Genomic DNA, 24,433 nt, shown 5'->3' with positions numbered 1-24,433 from the left:
AAAAGGGACAATAACAAGGAAGATAAAGAAGAAGTCCATTTCACCAAAGAAGTGAAGGAAGCTGTAAGAGGAAAAACATTAGAAGTAAGAGCTTGTGAAATAACCATAGGAAACATGAAGGATGTCTGATAATCAACTATGAATGATATAGCTCTTGGGAACCTCATTGGAAACTTAAGGAAAGGAAGAAGTCATCCAGGACAAGGCTCATCATACATCAAAAGGTAACCTCTGCTGGATAGGAATCTTCATCAAAAGGTTCACTGATCTAGAGAGAAAGCAAGTGTTTCATCAGGAACTCCAGCTTGTGGAATTCATGGGTTGATGGTATGATGACATAAGAGATGAAGCAGATCAAGGGATTGAAGCTCTTCTCAATCAAGGAAGCTGCTGAAAGAAGCCTAGATGGCCTAAAGGTAAATGAGGTATGTATGCTTGTATACAATGCTATAATGTCATGTCGTATGGTTGTAGGTAACATGGATCACTGCTCTATCTTGAGAAGCATGATCAAAGGGAAAAGGATCTCCTCCCAAGATGCAGGAATGCATAGATCACATATTTACTAGATGAAATCAACATAATATGTCCTCATATGGAAAATGAGGTAACTGACTACAATTAAGGAAACTCTAATTGGAAGTTCTTGGAAATGAAATATGTGAAGAAAGAAAGGAAGAGATTGTGGAATGGTAAAGGCAGTCAACATCCGAATGACCAAGAAGATTTGACTATGATATCTCCCAAAAAGATATGAAGACTCTGATGGAAGTCTGGAAAAGATAGAGACCCTTGACAATACATATCTTTAGGAGATGTGTCAACATGTACGCTGGATGCTGATGCCTACAGGAAGATGTCATGATGAAAGACCATCACAAAGGTAATTATGATTTAAGTGTTCATTTCTTATTTATGAACTAGTATCTGGATGGGCTTATGCAAGGCTACCAAAGGGAAGAACTATGGATATCTTCCAAGATAACCATGTAGAAGGATGCAAGATCCTTCCGAAGAAGAAAGCATGATGAAGGTAGCATAACTTGAAGCAATGCCAGATGTAGATTGATAGATCACTTTCTGATGAGAAGAATGATGACATGACTGACTCATGGATGAAAGTGATGGATGGTCTGTGCCCTATGAAGAAGTCCCCAAAAGATGAAGACTCCGTGACAAAGAAATTCATGACATTGAACAAAGGAGTTCTTCAAGCAGCTGGTTGTCCCGTCATCTCCACCTGAGGCCTAATTAAGAGGGAGCTTGGAAACATGTTTCTTACTTGGAAGAAACTTGAAAATTCCTAAGACAAGAGGGAGCTTAGGTACATTCCTTCTATGGGAATGAGTACATTCCTTTATTGGAATAGATATGTCCTCCCTAATTGAGCGAGAGAGATAGACACATTATTCTTGTTTTCACTCGAGAAGACAAAATAGAGTATTGGGTAATCATTTGGCATTCGATATTCTTTGAGGATGAGAGAGGGCATCCAAGATAAGAGGGGTCGTGGAGGACCACTATTCTTTGAGGGTTGGGGAGTCCAAGATAAGAATAGTCCTCATGGAACACACCCTGAGAACCCGGGTGGGATATGTTCTAAGAGAGATAATGATGAGTGTGTCTATAAATCATTGGTCTCCCCAACATTGAGCTCAAATCTTGTGGAGACATAAAGCTGTTCATCGAGGCCTTGCTATATAACAATGTTGGTTGATACGATGCTATACAAATGGGTTACCAATCCAATTCTTCTTATGAAAAATTCTTCAGATTGAGAATGACCAAGTACCATTATGAATACCTCCCTAGTTAAGAGGGAGTGTTGAAAAGTGTAACTAGGTTCGGTCTTCATAATGACATGTAATTGTGATTTTTGAATGATGAAAATAAAATAAAATTATTATTATGCCTTGCTTCATGGGTTTCATGAACAAGAGATTTTATTTTTAGTTGGCTCCCATTGAGAGCCTTAGGATTTGTCATTAAGGTCAATGTCATGAGTCTATAATCCCTCCAAGACAAGCACATGATTCTCCTCTTCTAGTCGCCTTCAAATTGAAATAGAAGTCGCATGTCGGCTCACTCAAATAAGAGACATAACTGTTCAAGATACACATTTCAGCTTATTTATCGAGGACCAACCACTATATGTAGGTGTGAAGGATCTTCGCATAAACACAGTAAACAATTTGATAAATCTTTGATATTTTTGGTGGACAAGGTAGAGACAAGTTCGGATGGAACTTGGATGGGTACAATGAATAGTTCGGATATAATCACAATCAAGGGAATTCAGACCCCTCTGAAATTCGGGTGGATGAGCATAGTAACAAGTTCAGATAACTTTGTAACTCTATAGGAGACTACAATGATGTGTTCAAAACTTCAACCCTCAGTAAGATATAGCTCGGTGTCATGTCTAAGAAACACAGTTTCAGAAAGGATATAGAAGCTACAGTTACGTGAAGAAGCCACAATTCAGTGCCATAATGAAGATCGTTGTTCAGTGCTATGAAGGAACTGCATATCACAGTGATATGGTGGGATCTCAGTAAAGGTCTCGGTGCTACCTTAAGAGGAAAGATATCAATGCTATCTCAAGAGAAATGGCTCGGTGCCATCATAGAAGTAAGGTCTCGATAATATGACAGCAAGGAGGTCTCACTGTAAAGGAGATCTCAATGTGAAGACAGTTAAAGGATCGCGGTGATGATAATATCTCAATGTTAAGAAGGTCAAGTGGAAGGAGAGTCAAGAAGAAGCTTGATTGTCCAGAGAACATGTGTCTTTTTCTTGGAGTGGCAAATAGGTCAAGGGTCTTGGTCTTGGTATTCGTCAATTGGAATTTCTATAAGAAGAATTTGTGTGGGTTTCCCTCTCAAAGAGTGAGAGGTTTTGGCCTTGGATGATAGCCTACATTCTGTGTCTCTTGTCTATTTATATTCATGCATTGGTAGCTGTTTGATGAAGAAGAACATTAATACCGTAATGAAGAAGATCCTAATCTAAAGTTGTAAAAGGCACTCACAAGCAGTTACTAACAAAGAGAAATCACCTAACTACTAATGATGCCATAGATTTCTCAACAAGATATAAGAGTGACTTCTTCGCTTGATCTAATCCTTGAACACTTCATGTGTGATTGAATTACCTACCAAGGAGAGAAAATTGACCTCTTTATATAGACTTTTGTGATGCGAATAGGTGAGTTTCTAGGCAAGCCCGCTTGACCATCTAGAAGGGCCGATATGATCCGAATGGGTGTGTTTCTAGAAGGGTTGATTTAACACTTGTTGAACCACTTGAAATTATAATTAAAAATAATAATTATTTTTGACCAAATCAAAAGCGTGCAGAACATGCTAGAAACAATAATGCTCTTGTTTTTCTCAAGTAAAATGATAATTTTTTGAAGATCGACCATAACCACAATTTCAACAGGAAGCATTGTTGAGTTGGTGATATGAACTCTGTTCACTAATGGAGGTGTGAACAATAGTGTTTGGAGATGATATATGCAAGAAGTTTGAAGAAATTGAGCATTGTGAGCAACTGGGTATGCAAAGATTCAAAAGGAGACAAATCTTTTTATGAAGGAGGCACAGGACAACGAGGTAGCAAGTGATAAAGAAGGACTGAAAGGACTGATGTGAAGGGCTACATCAACAAGTAAGATTGTCTTTGTCATTGTTTTTGGGTAGATTGAAGGTCTAAAGGAATTGACCTCAAGCCCTACTTGTACATTAGTTTTGTATCAGGTTTCTTAAAGGGCCATGATCCTTGGTACAAGAGCCCTATGTTTGTTTTATTGAAGGACAAATAATAACAAGTTTTGGGCCTACAAAATATGTGTGGTTTATTGTTTCACTGCTGTTACATTTCCGCTGTGCAAAGTGCTTGTAGTTGAGTATCTTCAGTGTGTTTATGATCTAGTATAGACACATAGATCAGGTTTGGGATATAAGGAAAATTCAACATGGTATCAAAGCTACTTTGAAGGGACAACTGAATTAGAGTGTGCATAGGAAGCAACCTAAGAGGGAGTTGATTGAGTTGTCATTGAAGGACTAACAACATGGCAAAATTGATTGCTAGTTTGAGGTATGAGGACAGGTTGGATGGGCTATCCAACTATAGTCTGTGGAAACAAAGGATCAGGATGATCTTGTTGGTGAACAAGAAATGGGACTTTGTTGACAAGGAGATTGTTAAGCCAATAACTCCTGAAGAGTTAGCTGAGTTTGAAGAGTTGGATGTGAAGTCCAAGTTGATCATCCTAGATAGACTAAAGGATCACTTGATACCTCATCTTACTGTGAAGAACACTGCACATGATATGTGGAAGGCTCTTCACAATTTGTTCCAGAATAAGAATCGAGAACCAGTGGATGGTATTGAGAGAGAAGCTCAAGAGCACCAAGATGTTGGATGACGAGGGTGTGGCTTCGTGTCTCACGACGGTTTCTCAAGTTCGTGATGAGCTTGTTTCCATTGGTGATAACCTTCTAGAATTTGTATTGGTGAGCATCGCCTTGAAGGGATTCACTGAGGAATGGAAGCCATTTATCAAAGGAATAGTTGCTGGAGAGTCGAGACAATTTGCTAGATTGGAACAGGTTATGGGATGACTTCATCCAAGAGGACCCTGTTAGAAAATTAGAAAGGTAGAACTATTTCCTTATCTTCATAATTACTTGTGATTTCTTAGCAACCTTATGAGCTTCTTTTATCTTCTTATCATCAAGCAACTATGAAAACCAAAACATGAAGATTAAGATAAGAAGTGACACAATATGTAGGCTATTAGCCAGGGCAAAACCCTTCTTCTAGAGGAAAACCCAAAATTTCTTCCTTTAGAACCAAATTAAATGAGACAACCAAGACCCTTTGACCGAGACAAAGATCTCCTCCAATCCACCAAGTCAGCCTCCCAAGATAGACCTTTCGAAATGACAAAGATCAAACAAGAGTCAACCTTCTTCAGCACTGCATCTATCACCGATTTCGACTTCTTGCAACAAGATTTTCGGCCTCTATTGTAGACCTGAAATTTTGGCCCCTTCCTGCAACCTAGAAATTCGCATGTGTGGGAGAATGAGAGAGAAGTGTGGCTTGTTTAGCTTGACAAAAGTTTCTTCTTCATTCGCTTTAGTTTCTTCTTCCTTTCTAGCCTTTTCACGCATTCTTTTCCACTTCAAATTGCAGATCAAACTTTTTGCTTGTATGGATGCTCAAATAGGTTGAATGCGCTGCCAATATATAGTCTTTCTTTGTCATTGAATTCCCTTAATGAGGCCGACTTGGTGGAGGAGGAACAAAATACATTTTTGACTCAATTATAAATTTCTTTCATGATATGAAAAGCCCAAGAAGGGTCTATTGTGTAATGACAAGGACTATGACACATGACATAAACCCTAGAAGCACTCAATGGGTGCTTTGATCTAGAACAAAAAATAAATAAAGAATGAAATCCATGCTTATAAATAATTTTCTTTTACAATAATTTTTCTTTTGACAAATACATAATAATTACATCATGTCATGAGCTAGACAACAATTATGAAGACCGATACTAGTTACATTTCTCAACAGAACCGTGGGACGAGGATCTTCATAAGAAGAAGTCTGATGGAGAGAACATGGCTCTTGCTAGTAAGATGAAGGCAAAGCAAAGGACTTGATAAAGGTGAAGTGTTTGACATGTGGCGAGCATTGTCATTATGCGAGTAAGTGTCTGCGTCGGAAGAAAGGAGATAATGAGAAGAAGAAAGAGATTGCAATGGTTGCTACATCTACAGTTGACCAGGATGACTTTGCAAGAAGGTTCGAAGAGGATTTTGCTCTAGCTTCTCATTTCTCTGAGGGCACCATCTATGCGGGTGCATGGTTCATTGATAATGGAGCATCGAAGCATATGATAGGATCACGAGAAGTATTCGAGACTCTAACTGAATTGGACTATAAATTGTACACGTAGCTTGGCGAGAAGAGTCGGAAGACTGTCAAAAGGTCAGGTATGGTGCCATTCAGGATGGAGTTAGGAAGGTTGGTACACGTCCAGGATGTACTATAGGTACCACAGCTCAAGTGCCGCATGTTGTATGTCTTAGTGATTGAGGCGAAGGGGGTTGGAGTATTGTTCTAGGATGGAAATTTGATGCTCAAGCCTAGAGGCTCTAACACCAGAGGAGCAGTTATTGGAGTTAGGGAGAGTGGTCTATACACGCTGAAGGGAAAACCTATAGGTCATGGGAAAAAGAAGCTTTTTGAGACTCAAAGGGAGTCGAGTTTGAGTGAGAGTTTGCAGGTTTAGAGGGATAATCTATAGCTGGCAAGAAGGAACCTTGGAATGGATAGAAGGCCTATGAAGAGAAGAAGAAGCGAGAGGCTTCTAGTGGCAGGGACACATCCGATGAAAGTGTTGTTCATTCTACAAGGTATGCTATAGTGATGGATGCCAGAGATTGGGATTGTGCTCCTAACGAGTTACTTCCAAGGAATGGAAGCTGAGAGGGAGTGTTGAAAATCATGTAGCTTGGGAGGTACTCCCAGAAGCCGCCTGGGGTACTAGGTTTGTGTAGAGAAACCCACCTTGTGGGAAAATTACCTAAGCTAGTGGGTTTTGAACCCAAAGTTGTGGGCTTAGAACCGAAATAAATTATTTGTTTATTCTATTTGTTGTGGAGGACACCTTTGATGGACAAAAGGGGCTCCTAAAGCAACATTAGAGAGCCTATAAATATGTGACCTATGGAGAGGTCATTCACAACATAGTAATCGATTCTTGTATGAATACAAGCTAATAGAAAGAGAGCCTCTGATCCTCAAGGGTAGCCACAACTAGAAGGAGAGCAAGTTTATGGCATGTTTTACTTTCAGGATTGTGCCCTAGAGAGGATGAGTTTTTGTTTGGCAGACCTGAAGGATAGAGTTTGTCGAAATAAGGTTTTGTTTGCTGTTCTTGGAAGAGGCCGAGCTTCAGTTTCCTTGGACCAGGTTGCCAAAGCCCTAGAAGTTGTTTTAGATATGCTGAAAGTCCTTAGGGTGTTGTACAAGACCTTGGAACATGTCATAGCCTGTCTATTGTTTCATTGCTATTATATTTTTGCTGTGCAAAGTGCTTGTAATTAAGTATCTTCAGTGTGTTTATGATCTAGTATAGTCATAGACTAGACCTGGGTTATAAGTAAAATTCAACAAGCCCAACACAAGGAGACATGCCTCTTGGGCACCTCATGACCACTATGACTACAAACTTGGTCTCCATTTGGCATCAATTTTAGATCATCATCACAACAGCTACTCTTCTATTCACACGTGCGAAAGGAGGAGGAAGTATTCTAAAGTTTGACTGAGTTTGTGGAGACCAGTTTGATTGCAAATTGACCAATTATAGGAGGGTTGAATTTCGCCTTGTTTGACAAGGTTTGACCTGGGTGGATTCTGTGGTTAGCTTGACCAAGTTTGATTGGATAATCAGATTGTATTTGTTGGCTTGAACAATTCCTCCTAAGAAAAGATTGATGGGTTGTTCCCAATTTTGGGTTTTTCCAGGGCAAATTTGTGTCTCTTTTGTGCTTGGCTATCTCTTTATGATCCTACTGTCGTTATTGCATTACTGTTGATAGTTTCTATATATAATTGCCTAATGATGTATGTGACATAAGTGAACTTGGTTAAAGAAATCATTGTAAAGTAATTATTAAAATAGAAGATCAGAATTCTCCTAGAAAATCAACACATATTAGGCTAGACTATCGAAGGGCCTTCAAGTTCCTTGGATTGGAGATGTCCTTAAACGCTATGTCAATGTGTTTGGTGAATTTTCATTGTTGAATTAAAAATTCATTGAATTCCAAGGGATATCAAGCAAATTTGTTTAATTTTGTCTATTAAATTTGGCTGAAAAAGAAAGACACTTATTTTCATATGTTGTGTTGTGCATTTGCATGTCTAATGTGAAATTTCCTTAATTGCAGTAACTGGAAATTAAATCTTCTATCTACTGGAGATTATTTGTCTTCAAAATTTTAATATGACAAATAACGATTAATTCACTACTGCAACCTTCAAAAATAAATACAGGAACTGAGAAATAATGCACCCACACACAAAATTATGTACACTAAGATTTTTGGACAATTGTCCCTGGAAAAACCCCAATGTGGGGAAAAGCAGTGTAGGGATGAGGGTTTTATGATAAAATCTTCTTCAAATTAAAAAGTACATCAACTACTTGCCTGACACGAGCAAAGCTTTAGTGAATTTCTCCATTGGCAAAATAATCTAGAAACACAAGTTTCCTTTGCAAAATAATTTCGGCCTCCCTTAGCCTATTCACACCTCCTCCCAACAACTTGCACTAATGACTGGAAATCGCACTGCCTCAAGAAAATCCTTCCTACACCTTCTTCTACTTGCAACTCGACTGAGCTATTCCCACCTCCTTTGGAAACTTGCTTCGACAATTGGAAATTGAACTACTGCCCAATAATGCACACTGGCTAGTGCGGCCTCTTTGTAGAATAATTCAGCCTCTATTCTCTTATCTCGGAATGCTGGAATCTCATGAAGTATTCCTCCGACAATCACTCCTCAATTCTTTCTACTAAAACCCTTACTGCTGTTGTCTCCCTCTATATCAATTGCGCCCTTGCTAATCACTGCAACTGGGCAAGTCTAACTGCTTGAATTGATCTCCAATGCCCCATCAACTTGCTTGTATAATCTCTCGTCGAGGAACCAATGACTGCGATCTAATCACAATTGATGGCTAAGATCATCTTAGTCCCATCAAGCGACTTTTCTAGAAATCTCTAGAGAAAAAATGATTTTGCTCAATTAATCTGATTTAATTAACCATTTTTCCTAAGTTAGACTTGGGAAAATATTTAGTAATTGGCTAATTAATCTAATTGAGGTGTTTCTTTGCAAAACCTTTTCTGGCTAATGGAGAAATTGTGTTCCCTAGGCTGATTGATACCATAGAGATTAGAACACCTGTCTTATGCTATAAAAAACTAACACCTAACTCCATTCCATGCCCCAATTCAAATAAATCGAATAGATGCTCTCAAATCACTGAAACACATTCTTTGAGATTGTGACTCATAACATGGTTTTGCATAGTGGATGAAATACCTTTAGCTTTGGCTTTGGAATTCCTTCATCTTAATTGCCCAAACCGCTGGCTTGAATTCACCATTGACCTAACCATTGCTCTAGCCACAAGCTTGAATTCACCATTGATGCATTGTTTTAAATCCATAATTTACATAAACCTAACCTTCAGTTTGTTATAATGATGACTTAAATAACTTATACATTATAGAAGTTTCCATTTTTTTCATGATAACTTACATAGTATATAAACATAAATTGCAATAATGCTTTAAATAAAATTTATATGTAAATTTAATTATAAATGAATATAAATTTATATATAGAAAAATCTCGATTCATGTCTTTAATATTTTATATTATTGTTAAAACATATTATCTTCATTATTTTATTGTAGTTCTATCATTATATTAATAAATTTTTATAATGCAACAATTAATTTATTTAAATTATATATATATTCAAACTTAACTTAATTGTCATTAAGTTTAGCATGGGTGTCGAGAGGATTCATTATTGTTTTCCCCGCTAGGGTTCAATGCCTGCTAGTGACATATTGAGCTTCTAAGAAGTATATTATAATAATGGCTTTGAGCCCTATTGTTGACCTGCCTTGTGCCCTGAAGATTCCAAGGTTGACCTTGTGTACCATCCTTGAAATGAGGGGAAATACTTGAGGTTTTTCCTGGGCGTGTAACGTGGAAAAAGTATATTTGAACTTAATGGCAAATTTTATCAAATATTTTTGTCGAGGCAAATTTCTCTCAAATCTCATTGTTGTCGGATTCAAAGATGAACATGAACTAGGTGACTTAGCTGGAATGCGATGGCTACCTGAATTTCCTCGATGATGATTCAACAATAAGGGCATCTTCATGTTGACTTGGGATCTTTACATCTGGTTCCAACATTCCTGGTCTTCAAGAAGATATTAATAATATGGAGCTTCAATATTTACGAGAACATTTTTTGTGATGAAATGTAATTTATATTACTAATTTGTCATGAGTTTAAAATAGAGATTCTAGATATTGGAGGGATGAGACTCTCATTTGTATGTACATTGTAATGTCTAGATACCCTATCCTCAGTGCTAATATTAACAAGAACTCCATCCTATATCCTTAATGATATTGTATCCAAACTGTTCAAAAAAATTGTTTTATCTGTACCAGATATCACACCCGTATCTGTGCACAGGCTGGTGTCCATGCAAGATAGGTAGACAAGCATTAAACAATAAGGCAGGATGTATTTTTATTGATGACTAAAAGGAGTGGACAATTCATTGTGTTTGGAAGGATACAAACTTCTTTTTGCCCTTCCTAAGGTGCTCGATTTTCTCATTTAAGCAGCATTTCAAGAAACATTGCATAAGGAGCAATGTTCATTGTATTCCTTTGCAAAATATGTGACTAGTAACCATTTCAAATTTGTGAACTTCCAAGTTCATGCTTGTGAAATTGCAGTTTACCTGTTTTGGTTTTACATTCAGATAATGTGATTTTCTTTTTGTAAATTTCTTTCAGATATTATACTTCCCTGGATAATGTTTATTATGACTTATTTTAATGATTTTTCTAACTAGAATGGCCATTTTCAATCCTTTATTGTTCCACTCTTCAAATAAAAATGATCACTATGGAATTTTATTTGTTTGGTGTTTGATGATATATTCAGGACTGTGACAATGTTACTGTAACAAAGGTTGGTAGGCTCAGGTATACAAAGCCAAACAAATATTGGGTTGAAGGCTCACAAAAAAGGGTGAGTTCATTTTATGTAATCTTGTTTAGATAATGAGATGCTGCATTGCAATATGACATTTTTTTATGGCTTTCAGCTGATGTCCAAGCATAGAACAAAATTACTTTGAAGTTTGTTTCCTTGAGATACATTGTACTGTATATAAACACAGAACACTTTGTTTTTCCAATAAATGTTTTTAACTTGTTGGTTTCTTCTCCGTTAAAGATCTTTCATTGCCTGGATTAACTTTTTTCGTTTCTTCTTTCTTTTCTTCTTGTTTTTCCTTTAGTGCCCACTCATGCAGATATTAAGATATATATTTTGTTTTAGTGCTACTTCTAACTGATGTTGTTGGATTCAATTTTTTTCCTTTCTTGTTTTACTTTAGGGCCAACTCATGCAGATATTAAGATGTATGTTTAGTTCTAGTGCTACTTCTAGTTCATGTTGTTGGCATTATGGTATCATGTTAAAATATTGTGAGGAAGGAGAAATAAGCAAGAATACAAGTACTTATACAACCTATCAATTCTTGGGCTCCTCAAGAAATTTCCAACTTTGGTGGGATTCCTCCATGCAGAGTGTTCATAGCAAATTTCCTAATGGCATATTCCATATAGGTCTTAGAGATTCTCTTACATCTCTTACATATCACGACACCTCACATGATTGTTAATTTTCCTGCAAACCTAGCACCTGGCAATAATTCATTAACCTAGCAGATTGCAAATCTATTGAATGAAAGCACAACTAAGTTTTTATGTTAATTAGCGGAAGCAAAATTTCACATAACCAATCTCAATCACAATGACACAACCAGATTCTGCCCAATCAACGATTCTTCATTAATTTTCCATACCATGTTAATTTTCCTGCGAATCTAGCACCCAACAATTCATTAGCCTAGCAGATCTACTGAAAGCACAGACAATAGAGACAATGGACACAAATATTAGGTTCTAAGCCAGGGAAAAACCCAGAAAAATCTTCTCTTCTTATAGAATCTGCTTCAAACAAGGCAACAAAACCAAGCCCTCCTCCAAGTACCAAGTCAGCCTTTCCAACAGAATCAGATCACCACAGCTCAATCCTACATCAACCAACTTGTAGTTGTAACTTTGACCACAACTTCGACCCTGCAACTTTGTCCTGTAGCTTCGTCCCGCAACTTCAGCCTTGTAGCTGCTGCAGAAACCCTAATCCAACTCCTTTAAGAGATCCTTCCTTGATCAAGACAAATCCTTCTAAGGTCAACATGGTAAAGATAAAATATTCCTTCGCCCAGTGACTTGATACTGCAATTCGTTCTACTGCAACTCGAACCTGCAATTTCGGCCTCCTTTGTAGCTGCAAAACCCCTAGAATTTCACACGCGTGAGAGAGATAGAGCCAAAAAACAAATTTTCCTTGATTTCTTGGATTCCTTTTTCCTTCTAGACCTTCGCTCCTCTTTTCTTGCCTCTTCTAGCCTTAGATCGAACTTCTTCTCTTGAGATTGAACTTGTCAGATGATGAGTGCCAAATGAGGTTGAATTTGCTCCTTTATATTGCCTTTCCAACGGGTCAAATTCCCTTCTTTAGGCCGACTTGAAGTTGCCAGGGCTGACATGTACTTTGGAGTTTTCCTGGACTTTCTAGACCCAAAATAACTTATTTTACAAGATATATTTTGCCCAAAAGGTTCTTAGAAACACGATGTTGACTATCTTGATTCATGACAATAAATCCTATGACCTAACAAACCCTAGAAGCATGAAGAACATGCTCTTACCTAGAAGACCATCAATAAAGAGCATGAAACCCATGCTTCAAAATAATAACTTTTTCTTTTCTTCTTTTGTTTGTTACACAAGATACATATTGAAATGAGTATAACAACAATTATGTGTTGGAAAATCAGGAAGGCAGTAAATATTTTCTTGATCTTGATAATTACTTGTGATGTTTCTTATTATTACGATTCTTTATATCTTCTTTCTTTAGTTCATCAAGCAATTACCAAAATCAACAACGCATAAAACAATGAACACAAGATGTAGGCACATGCAAGGGCAAAACCCCCCTCGAGGGGAAAACCTAGTGAAAGTAATTCTTCCTTTCAATAGTATTCTTTGATACTCTTCACCCTAGACCAAGACCAGAACTTCCCTCCACACCAAATCAGCCTCTAGAAGATTGACCTCTTCCTAGCAACTTCGACTATGCAACAACTTGCAGCAGCTAACAGCTTCCGGCAGTAGTCCAACTTGGAAGACTTCGATCTCCCAATCCAGAGCACAAAACAGAGAGAGACCCCAACCAAAATTTCGATTTTCCTTGACTCCTTAGACTCACCCAAACTCGCATTTACTTCGACTTCTGAGCAACAGACTTTCCTAACTACCCACTTCGCACTTCTGCTTAACAACAAGATTTTCGCACGTCTGCCCAGTAGCGAGAAGTCGAACTTGATGAGAAGTGATGCTCCAAATGAATTCAATGTCCTTCCTTTTATAGGCTTCTTGTGGGGTCAAATAGGGTCTTAGGTCGACTTGATCTTCCCTTAGGCCGACATGGTGTGGAGGTTCCATAATTCATATTTGACTCAATACTAAACCTTTTTACATGATTCAAAAGCCCAAGGGTCTCTTTAAATGTACAATAATTCTATAGACTCAGAATAAATCCTAGAATTCCTCAATGGGGACTTTGACCTAAAGCATGGTGACCCAAGCATGAAACCCATGCTTTAATAAGTCACAATAATAATAATAAAATTTCTTTTCTTTATTCTTTTGACAAGTACATTACATGATGACTCAAGTACATTATTGAAGACCGAACATAGTTACATTTTCCAACACTCCCTCTTAACTAGGGAGGTATTCATAATGTACATATACAATGGAAGATCTCAAACTATATGAACCATGAAGAACTTTAGGCACCACAATGCCATGGACTAGATTCCTGACCAGGGCAATCTATCCAACCAGTCACTCAACAATTTAGGCACCACAATGCCATGGACTAGATTCCTGACCAGGGCAATCTATCCAAGTGGGACTAAGATGGACTCAAGCTTTCAGCCCCTCTAGGTACCATCAAGCTTACTTGCTAACCACCAACCCAAAAATCTAGGTGTGTATCCAAAACAGAGCTCAATAATCAACACCACCTTTCCAACTTTGGGACCCAGACATCAACACTAAGTGCCAGCCAGATGTCTGCCCAAGCAATGCTTCACTTGCAAAGCCTCAACACCCCTTGATCCAGCAGATCAAGAATAACCAATCTCTTCCAATCAAACTGATTGGTAACCAACATGCTTTCTTTCGAGAGATTCACCTGTACAAACACAACCCTAACCAATAGTATACATTCACATGTACATAATCAAACACAAACCTCCGGGGTCTTACAGACAAGAGATGTTGCTTCTCAACTGTTCATAGTAGGACTATCAATCCGAATCTTTGACAGAAGATTCCTCGATCATCTGTTTTCCTTCTTACTTCTCATGCAACAACATATCCTTCAAAATTCATTCTTCAATTAATACCAAGCTATGCCCTCCCTCTCAACCAGGAAGCACCTCTTTATTTGGACTCCCTCTTAATCTTAGGGAGATCTCTTTTATTCATGCTTCCTCCGGGAGATCAACTTCTTCTTTTTGACATCGGAGAATCTTTCGTGGCTTCCAACCATTTCATCAGAGTTATCATCATCCCCATCATGCTTATCACATCAATGAGCATCTTCACCAAGTTGAAGATTGTGTACCTACACAACTTCAATAGCAAGTACAACCAAATCTATAGAAGCATGATGTTAGCCATATCAAAATCACGGAAGCATTTCATATTTATATATATCAAATATCCAAACTCAGTCACAAACAAGAGACATATACTCTTCAACATCTTGCTAGGGACTTTATACACTATACACCCTAGAGTATTTCATAACAACATTCATTCCATCTAGGGTTTCAATATGTCTCCCAAAGGTATGACATACCTTACTACAACATATAGAAAACCCTAGAAACAATTTACACAATTATATATCTAACAACCTTTCAAAATACATATGTTAGAGTTCTCACTAGGGATTCATATAAATCCCAGATTTCATACAAAAGAATCAATCAAAGTCAATCACAGCTTAGTCATTAACATGACCAACTTCCACTAGGGTTAGTTCCAAACCCCTAGATTTTTAATCAACCATAAATCAGTCATTATCATGACCAACTACCACTAGGGTTAGTTTGCAAACCCTATATTTCTGAGCAATCATCAAACTCAACCAAAAATTCAAATTTGAACAAATCTGAAATTATCATATTGTCAATATTCATCAGAGATTTCTACTTTGACTAAGGTTCAACTCCAAAACCCTAGGATTCCAATTTCAACAATCTCAACAATCATTACATGTATAGATATCAGATTGTTACATTTCACACTAGACAATGTCACTACTAGGTTTTAACTGCAAAACCCTAGATTTTCATTTTCAACAATCATATAATAGATTTCAGATTGTCATATCACACATACTAGACAATTTAACTTCACGAGGGTTTAGCTATAACACCCTACATTTCCAGATATCATCATCCTAGAATCTCAGACAAGGACTTCATTAAATCCTAAGACTCATAAGCATCAATGACTAGGTCAACACACATATCTAGGAATTCATAACCATACATAAGCATATCATATGTCCAATAACATTAATACATCTTGACCTAGACCAACCTAAGATTTCAACCAAAAGGACATATCTATATATGCCTAGATTTCATCATCATGCAAATATATTTCATATCATGTGTTAGTCAAACCCAACTTCACAACAATATCAAATACGAGTTAGACACAATCATTTTGATTACACTAGGGTTTGATTACACTAGTGTTTGATTAGACAAACACACACATACCAAGGAAACCATTTCAAAGTCAATATAAGGATCTTGCTCACACATTCCACCAAACCCTAATGTGTTAGGGTTCCAATGTAGAAACATAGCAAACCCTATATTTCAAAGATTCTGGGATTTTAGACCTTATCATTCAACCTTAATAAGTTAGGATTTCTAAATCACACCAAAATCCCAAACAAGGCATCATCAATAAAACTTCAACTAACATTTCACATTCACCCTAAGCAGCTTAGGATTTCAAACATTCACATTAGCATACCATTCGGTTAGGGTTTTCCAGAACCTGTCTAGGGTTCTACCGAAACAGTTAAGAGTGGGGTGGGTAGATTTATCAAGAGATGAATCACGCAAACAAGAATCACTAAGATTCAATACAACTAGTCATAACAAAGTTAGTTACAGATCATCAAATGAATAATCTTTTCAATCAATGTATTCAAAGCATACCTTTGTTTCTTGACTAAACTCGTCTTGAGAGATCCTTCCTTCTTGCAGATGTTTTTCCCTAACTAAGTCAACAGAGTGAGAAAGGTGATTAGTATTTAATATAATTAAAACTAAATGAGCACATGAACTCAAAACTGAAAAGACATGAGATACTTATCTTTGAGAGTTATTGGGAGCTAAGTCCCCTGACACGGGGATTCGGGACACGTAGGATTCGAGATTCGTGGTGTCAGATTCGGACACGCTGACCCCCCGGAACAGGACACATTAGGACACGTTATATATTATTTTATTAAATATATATATATATATATATATATATATATATATATATTAAAAATTAGATATTATCATATTTCTTACACAAATTTTAAGACAATTGTAGTTTTCTCATTAAGTCATCAAATCAAAATGTGTTACATAGATAGTGTTGGTGCAATGCCAATGGCAAATAGAAATAGAAAATATAAAACAACTACAGGTATACAAGCCTCAAGGCATCAATCAGCATCAGAATCAGTGTCACTGTCCCCATCATCATGGTCCCCACTGCTCTCCTCTGCATCCTCCTCCTCCCCTGTATCCATAGTTGCCTCTGCATCTGCTGGTATGGAGGTTGACCCCTCTAAGTCATCAAATCTAACAGGCTCTAGCACTGGATCATTGAGATCCATGTTGGCCAATGCCAATGCAACAGTGGTGTCTAGACCCATATCATCAGGAACAGTGTTACTTGGGAGCGGGAGCGACATATTCAGAAGCTCTTGGTTTGGTGCTCTTGATTAAATACGAGTTCCATACCCTAATACATGACAAAATTCAATGGAAACATTGCAATCCCCCAATCTTAAAATCCTGAAAAACTGATAAGTCTGCTGGATTTTGAATGAAATCTAAAATTCTACTTTCTCCATATGAAATCCAATGAGGCCGGAACCACTCTCAAACATCTTGAGTCATTTCATGGTAATGTTAAAAATTTAAGTAAAAGGATGAAAATGAAGATTAAGGAGAATGTCACTTTTACTTTAAGAATTTAACATTACCATGAATAGCGTATCAATACTAGGGCCCAGACTTGATCATGAAGCTGCCAAAATTCTCTACTCCTTGTTGCAACAGCACAAATCGCTTGCCAACAGCACAAATCACTTGCCAAATGAAAATATTAATGAGCAAACACGCCCTTCTCTTTCCCGCACTGAGCTTAGCGAGTCCTGGAAACAGGACACGTGTCCCAAAATCGCGATACGCCCTCAGACACGACGTGTCCTGTGATTTGGACACGAATCCGGACGAATCGTGTCGGATTCGCCGGATTCGGGATTCGCAGGGGGTTTAGGATGAATCCGGTGACTTAGGTTGGGAGCAATGTTGTGAAAATCGTGATCAGGATTAAATTGGCGCGGGGAACAAATCGGAATTATCGAGAAAAAATAATCGTTTGGTACAAAAATATTCATTTTTTTTTTCAATTTTTTTAATATCTAAACCATCTACAACATAAAATAAATACATTGACACATAAATATGATAAAAAAAACTAATATATAAGATGTTTAATATCATTTCTAGCGCTAAAATCACACATAACATTGAATCATGTCCTGAATAGTAAGTCTTGACTCCTGAGTCCCAACTCAGCCTCAAAATATCAACAAAAAATATGATAATGTATCTCCTCATGTCATAATGTCATATACAATAAAATGAAAGTCTAATCCTATTGATTTCCTCTGCCCCTCTTGCTAGAAAATGCCACAGCTTTCCCTTTCCCTCTAGATGTAGATGCTGGTCCTTGTACTGGTGGAGATGGCAGTGGAGTCTGATGTGCTCTAGAAGCTGAAGAACTAGAAGTAGGAGCTATAGGAGGTAGACCACGTCCTCTACTGGTGGCAGGGGTAGCCCCGGTAGGTGGTGTCACCTGGAAACATTACGATCTCCCAATCTTGAAATCCTGAAAAACTGATAAGTCTGCTAGATTTTAAATGAAATCTAAAATTCTACTTTCTCCATATGAAATCCAATGAGGCTGGAACCACTCAAGGCCAAGGCCAAGAAATGCTTCTGCTACTGTCAAGGCCAAGTACAAGAAATGTGAGATCAAAGAAAAGAAAATTATTATAGATTCTTTGAAAGATCAGGTTGCTTGCATTGCTAAGTTGAAGAAGTCCAAGGATATCAATGACAAGCTGGTTGGGATGTATGTCGTCAACAATTTGAATTACATTCTTTCCTTGAAGAATCAACTCAAGGACATTAAGATGAATAAGGGGGAAACTGTGCAATCATATGTCATGAGGATATCCCAACTTAGGGATTAGTTGTAGACGGCTAGAGAACCTATATCTGATAGAGAGCTAGTGCTCGCTACTCTTGAAGGCCTTCCTCCTATTTGGGAAAACTTCGTTACTACTTAACCAACAGTGATAAGTTCTCGAAATTTGATGAGCTCGTTGGCAAGTGCACTCAAGAAGAACCAGGATGATATCTAGAGGGAGAATTCAAAAGCATGAAGGAGATCCCTCTACATTTGCTGCACAAGATAAGAAAAGGAAACGAATAAGAAGACTATCTGGTTCAAGAAAGCTTGTCCTTGAATCAAAGGACTCCAATAGAAGATTAAGGAAAATTGAATGCTACAATTGTCACAAGCATGGTCACTATGCACGATATTGTCCAGAAAAGAGAGATGCTCCAAGGTCCAACTACAACAACAATCGTGGCTTCAACAACAACATGTTTAATGATAGAAGAAGAGGCGATGATAGAAGAAGAAGAGGAGATAGAAGAAGGAGAGATGCTCCTGATGATCGTGAAGAAGGCTATCGTCCTCAAAGAGATAAAGAATCTCAAGGTATGGAAATAATGTAGCTACTACTCAATCTGAATATATTCTTATTTCTACTCTTTCTAGTTCCTCTTTTGTGTTGAAATCTGGTACCGGAGGACAGGTGGTTCCCTAAAGCTTTGATCTTTGGCCTAGGGAAAAGTGTCCAAAAGAATTTAATTTTTCTCCTAAAGTGACTTTATAATTTTTATAAAGTCAAATCTAATTTAAAAACGATTTTAAGTGATAAAGTTACTAAAGTCTAATTTTAAAGTGATTTTTATTAAAGTCAATGTAAAATTAGAAAGGAAAAGTGACTTTGGAAATAAATGACTAAGTGGGTCTTTATTAAAGTGGGGTGAATTAAAAAATAAAAAGTGAGATTTAAATGAGCATATAATCTCAGCTCTAGATCTCAATCTATTTCAGCGATTGGATTTAGGGATCACCCAAAAATCACTTAGGGTTGGATTAAGGGAGGAAAATGAGGAAAAGGTCATTCATTTTTTCATGAGCAGATTGAGAGAAGGAGAGCAAGAGAGCAAGGGAGATTTTTGGACAGGGAGGAGAAGGAGACAGCAACTTGGCACACATTCCAAGGCCGCAGTTTAGCAAATCCGTACAGCTGAGTTAGCACACAGTGAAAGGTAGATTTTGGCACGATTTTCTAGAAATCCGTACAGCTGTTTGCACAGAAATCGAGGAGCTGTTTGCACAGAAATTGAGGAGCAGTTTGCTGGCACATTTTCCAAGGAAATCCATACAGCGTATTGCTGTTTTTTTGCACGCAAATCGAGGTCCATACAACGCATTTATTGCAGGCCGTACAATAGCATTTAAGGCTGAAAGTGGGCACGAAAATCGAGGAGGCCATACAACATTTATTGCTGTCCTGTTTTGCTGTTTGCTAGTGTTTTCAGTTGGCTGTGAGGCACGGAAAACGAGATAAGTTGTAAAGTTTGTTTGCTGAATTTTTGTTGAAAATTTCTCACTGTAAAAAGCATTTTTTTCAGAAATAAGAAAGAGCTCTCGAATTGGTTTTCCCCAAGAGTTGTAGGGGGCTTTTCCAGGGTCACCTTGACCAAAAATCACTGTGTTCAAATGTGTTAAATGGCTGTTTGTACCTGCTGATTTTTATTTCTGCATTTTCCAGCATTTTGTAAAATTTTCAGAATTTGTGTTTTCAGCAAAATTTATTTTTCCAGCTTGTTGAATGTATGGATATGGGAAAGGACATTTAACTATATGGGAGAAATAAGGTGAAACTGAAAACCGGGGTGGGAAATGAGAAATTTCTACATGGTATCAGAGCTTGAGTGCTGCAGTGCAGTTTGGGACAGCAAGGAGGAAAATTACAGCCTGCTGATTTTTTCACTCAGAAATTCCAGCAAGCTGATTTTTCACAAACAACAGTGTTATCTTTACTACAGCAGTGCTATTTTTCAGTTTTAGGACAGCAGGATGTCATTGGGATTGAGGGTGGAGGATAGGTTGGATGGGCATACCAATTACAGCGTTTGGAAGGAGAGAATGCAGAGTATCTTTGAGGAGGCAGAAGTCTGGGACATCATGGTGCATACCACACAGAACCCTGTTGTTGTGCCTACTGATGCCACTCAGTTGGCTGATTATAATAAAAAGAACGATAAGGGTAAGAGACTGATTCTAGACGGAGTCAAAGACCATTGCATTCCTCATGTGAGAGGAAAGAGAAATGCCCATGAGATGTGGACAGCATTGTCCAATCTCTACCAGAGTACCAATGAGAACCGGAAAATGGTTCTGAAGGAGAAGCTGAAGACCATTAAGATGGGTAATGATAGTGCAGCTGGATATCTCACAAAGATTACTAATGTGAGAGATGAGTTGGTAGCAGATGGAGAGGTCATTCCACCCACTGAGTTGGTGCGGATTGCAGTGAATGGCCTCCCCCGTTCATGGATGAACTTTGCTGATGGGGTTTGTGCACATGAGACCCTTCCCACATGGGAGAGGTTTTGGGATGATTGCATTTAGACGGAGATCAGGAAAGGTCAACTTGGGCAGCCAAGCCAGTTGAGCAGGATGAGGATGTAGCACTGTTGGCAGGAGCCAAGAAAGGCAAAGGGAAGAAGCAGGCTTCCACAAGCAATGGTGGGGGCAAAGGCAAAGGTAAAGGTAAACAGGGTGACACACAGAAGGACTATTCCAAGGTGAAGTGTTGGAATTGTCAAAAGATGGGACACTATGCAGTTGTGTGTCCGGAGAAGAAGAAGAAGAAAGGTAAGAACCAGAACGTGGCAGCTTTAGCAGAGGTTGAAGACTTTGCAGTTCGTTTTGACCGAGAGTTTGGGTTCACTGCGTATGAGTCCTCTAGTGCAGGATCACCTGCCACACAGGTTCAGAGGGAGCATGCTTTTCCCTCGATTAGCGGAGCATCTTCGTGTATCTGGTATGTGGACAGTGGGGCTTCACGTCACATGACATGAGTCTGTGAGTACTTCTCAGAGCTTTCAGAGAGTGGCCCTGATATAGAGGTAGTACTCAGTGATGACAGAGTTTTTAGAGCAGTCGGTGTGGGGACACTGACATTTCAGAGGGAGTCCAAACCTCCCTTGAAGGTGTCAGTTGTTCTTTATGTGCCAGGGATGAGGAAGAACCTCATATCTGTATCAGCTTTGGAGGACAGAGGATATGAGGTACTGTTTAGGGGAGGACAGGTGTTGATGTATCCCGGGGGCACTCCAGCTGATCCAGCTAGAGTGATAGGTGTACGCCATGCAAATGTGTACAAGTTTGCATTCCAGTCCCTTGTGGCATTGAGTAGTAGTACCGACAGCAGAGCTAGCAATTTTGAGCTGTGTGAGATTTGGCACCGCAGGATGGGACATATGTATCATGGAGCCTTGAGGACCTTGCGGGAGATCACTACAGGTGTGCCAGATTTCAGTACTGATCACTTTGATACTTGCAGAGGATGTGCGATGGGCAAGTTTGCCAAATCCCCTTTTCCCAGCAGTGACAACAGAGCGACTGGGATACTTGATTTGATTCATTTTGATGTGAGCAGTCGGATGTCTCATGTTTCCTTGAGTGGATATGAGTACTATGTTTTATTCATTGATGATCACTCCAGGAGGACCTGGATTTATTTCTTGAAGACCAAGAGTGAGGTCTTCAAGCGGTTTCAGGAGTTTAGAGCTCTTGTGGAGACACAGACAGGTCGGAAGATCAAGTCCCTGAGGTCGGACAATGGAGGAGAGTACACCCTTGGAGAGTTTGTTGACTATTGTGCGGAGGCAGGCATTAGGAGGGAGTTCACTGTTCCTTACAACCCCCAGCAGAACGGGGTTGCGAAGAGGAAGAATAGATCCATCGTAGGGGCTGCCAAAGCCATGTTACATGATTAGGGGTTGCCATTGTTCTTGTCGGCAGAGGCCTGCAACACAGCTGTTTATTTGCAGAACAAGAGTTCGCATCGTGCCTTAGGGGCACATGACTCCGGAGGAGGCTTTTTCTGGGAAGAAGCCTGATATTGGTCATCTTCGTATCTTTGATTGCATTACATACTCCTACATACCCAAGGAGAAGAGGACCAAACTAGAGCCCACCGCAGAGAAGGGTATCCTTGTGGGCTACAGTGAGACCTCAAAGGCCTTTCGGATTTACATTCCTCCCAGAGGAAAGTTGTTGTCAGATGGGATGTGAAGTTCGAGGAGGATAGGGCCTTTAGGAGATCACGAGAGTTAGAGTATTTGGATCAGCCAGACCCTCAGCAACAGTTGAGTCAGTCGCAGGGATCAGGAGGATTTGGAGGTACATCTATGAGGATGTCACGTCCGTCAATGAGCAGTGGCTCACCGAGCCACAGGGGTGGTGCTCCGGGCAGCATGCAGAGTAGTTCACAGAGCAGTTCACTAGGGAGTCCACTGATGGACAGTTCACACGGTACCTCAGCTTCTACAGGTTCAGGTGCAGGCAGGAGGACAGCAGACAGACAGTCAGGAGTTCATGCTCCTGATGATGATGGGGAGGAGAAGTTTCATTCTCCTATGGGAGAAGTGCGCTCAGGGAAGAGGAAGCCTAAGTGGCTCCAAGACACCTTGAGAGATGCCACATCTGTTGCTGAGCCTAAGAGGCCGGTCAGAGAGAGTAGACCACCTGAGAGGTTTTGTAGCTATATGGCAATGGTTACCAGCATCCTTGACTTTGAGCCTTCTAGCTATGAGGAGGCAGCTAGCTAGTGGGTCTGGAGAGAGGCCATGCAGGAGGAGTATTCTTCTATCATGAAGAATGATGTTTGGGAGGTGGTGCCGAGGCCTGAGGGAAAATCCGTGGTTACTTCCAAATGGCTTTACAAGGTAAAGCATGCTGCAGATGGCAACATTGAGAAATTCAAAGCGAGGTTTGTGGCTAGAGGGTTCCCCAGGTAGAGGGAGTTGATTATGAGGAGACCTTCGCTCCCGTGGCTCGATATACTTTGATCCGCTCCATTATATTGATAGCAGCAGAGATGGGTTGGAAGATCCACCAGATGGATGTGAGCACTGCATTTCTCAATGGCTTCATACAGGAGGAGGTGTACATTGAGCAGCCACAGGGCTTTGAGGTGCATGGGAAGGAGTCCCATGTGTGCAAACTGAAGAAGGCCCTTTATGGCTTGAAGCAAGCTCCCAGAGCTTGGTACTCCAGGATAGATACATACTTGCAGGGGTTGGGTTCCACAAAGAGTGAGGCAGATCCGAACCTTTACTTTATTGTGATAGGTGAGGAGCCTCTCATTCTGGTGTTGTATGTAGATGACTTGGTCATTACAGGTGCAGAGAGACTCATAGAGCACTGCAAGAGAGATCTTGCGGTGGAGTTTGAGATGAAGGACATCGGCTTGATGCATTACTTTTTGGGGTTGGAGGTGTGGCAGGAGGAGGGGCATTTCTCCCTGGGGCAGGGGAAGTATATTGTGGACATCCTTGGCAGATTCCACATGGAGGATTGTAGACCCATGTCGACACCGATGATCACCAACTGGAAGAAGCTTCATGCTTCGGATTCTGAGTTGGTGGATCCCACATTGTATAGGCAGCTGATTGGTTCCTTGATGTATTTGGTCAACACTAGACCAGATATTTGTTTTGCAATCAACACGATGAGTCAGTTTATGTGTGAGCCTAGGAAGGTTCACTAGGTGGCTGCAAAATACATTTTGCGGTACTTGCAGGGGACAATGGATTATGGTTTGGACTACAGGCAGGGGGATGGAGTGAGATTGGCAGGTTATACTGATTCTGATTGGGCAAGTTGTCCTTCTGATAGGAAGAGCACTTCAGGGTGCTGTTTTGGGTTGGGTTTAGCAGTAGTGTCATGG

General features: G+C 39.3%; 1 protein-coding gene across 1 annotated transcript in view; it reads left to right on the top strand.

Annotated features, from left to right (window-relative positions):
• The window catches only part of LOC149213449 (uncharacterized), a 213,770-nt gene that overhangs the window by 10,244 nt on the left and 179,093 nt on the right, over positions 1–24,433 (top strand). Inside the window, exon 3 of the mRNA XM_089392004.1 lies at positions 10,808–10,894. Within this exon, the coding sequence (XP_089248130.1) occupies positions 10,808–10,894 (87 nt within the window). The remainder of the gene's footprint in view (positions 1–10,807; positions 10,895–24,433) is intronic.

The sequence above is a fragment of the Pinus tabuliformis genome, chromosome 1_1 (genome assembly GCF_031772625.1).
Source record: "Pinus tabuliformis cultivar Carrire ecotype Pingquan chromosome 1_1, CPIR1, whole genome shotgun sequence".
In the NCBI taxonomy this organism is placed as follows: domain Eukaryota; kingdom Viridiplantae; phylum Streptophyta; class Pinopsida; order Pinales; family Pinaceae; genus Pinus; species Pinus tabuliformis.
Note: the sequence above shows the minus strand (reverse complement) of the source record. Positions and strands in the feature narration are given on the sequence as shown.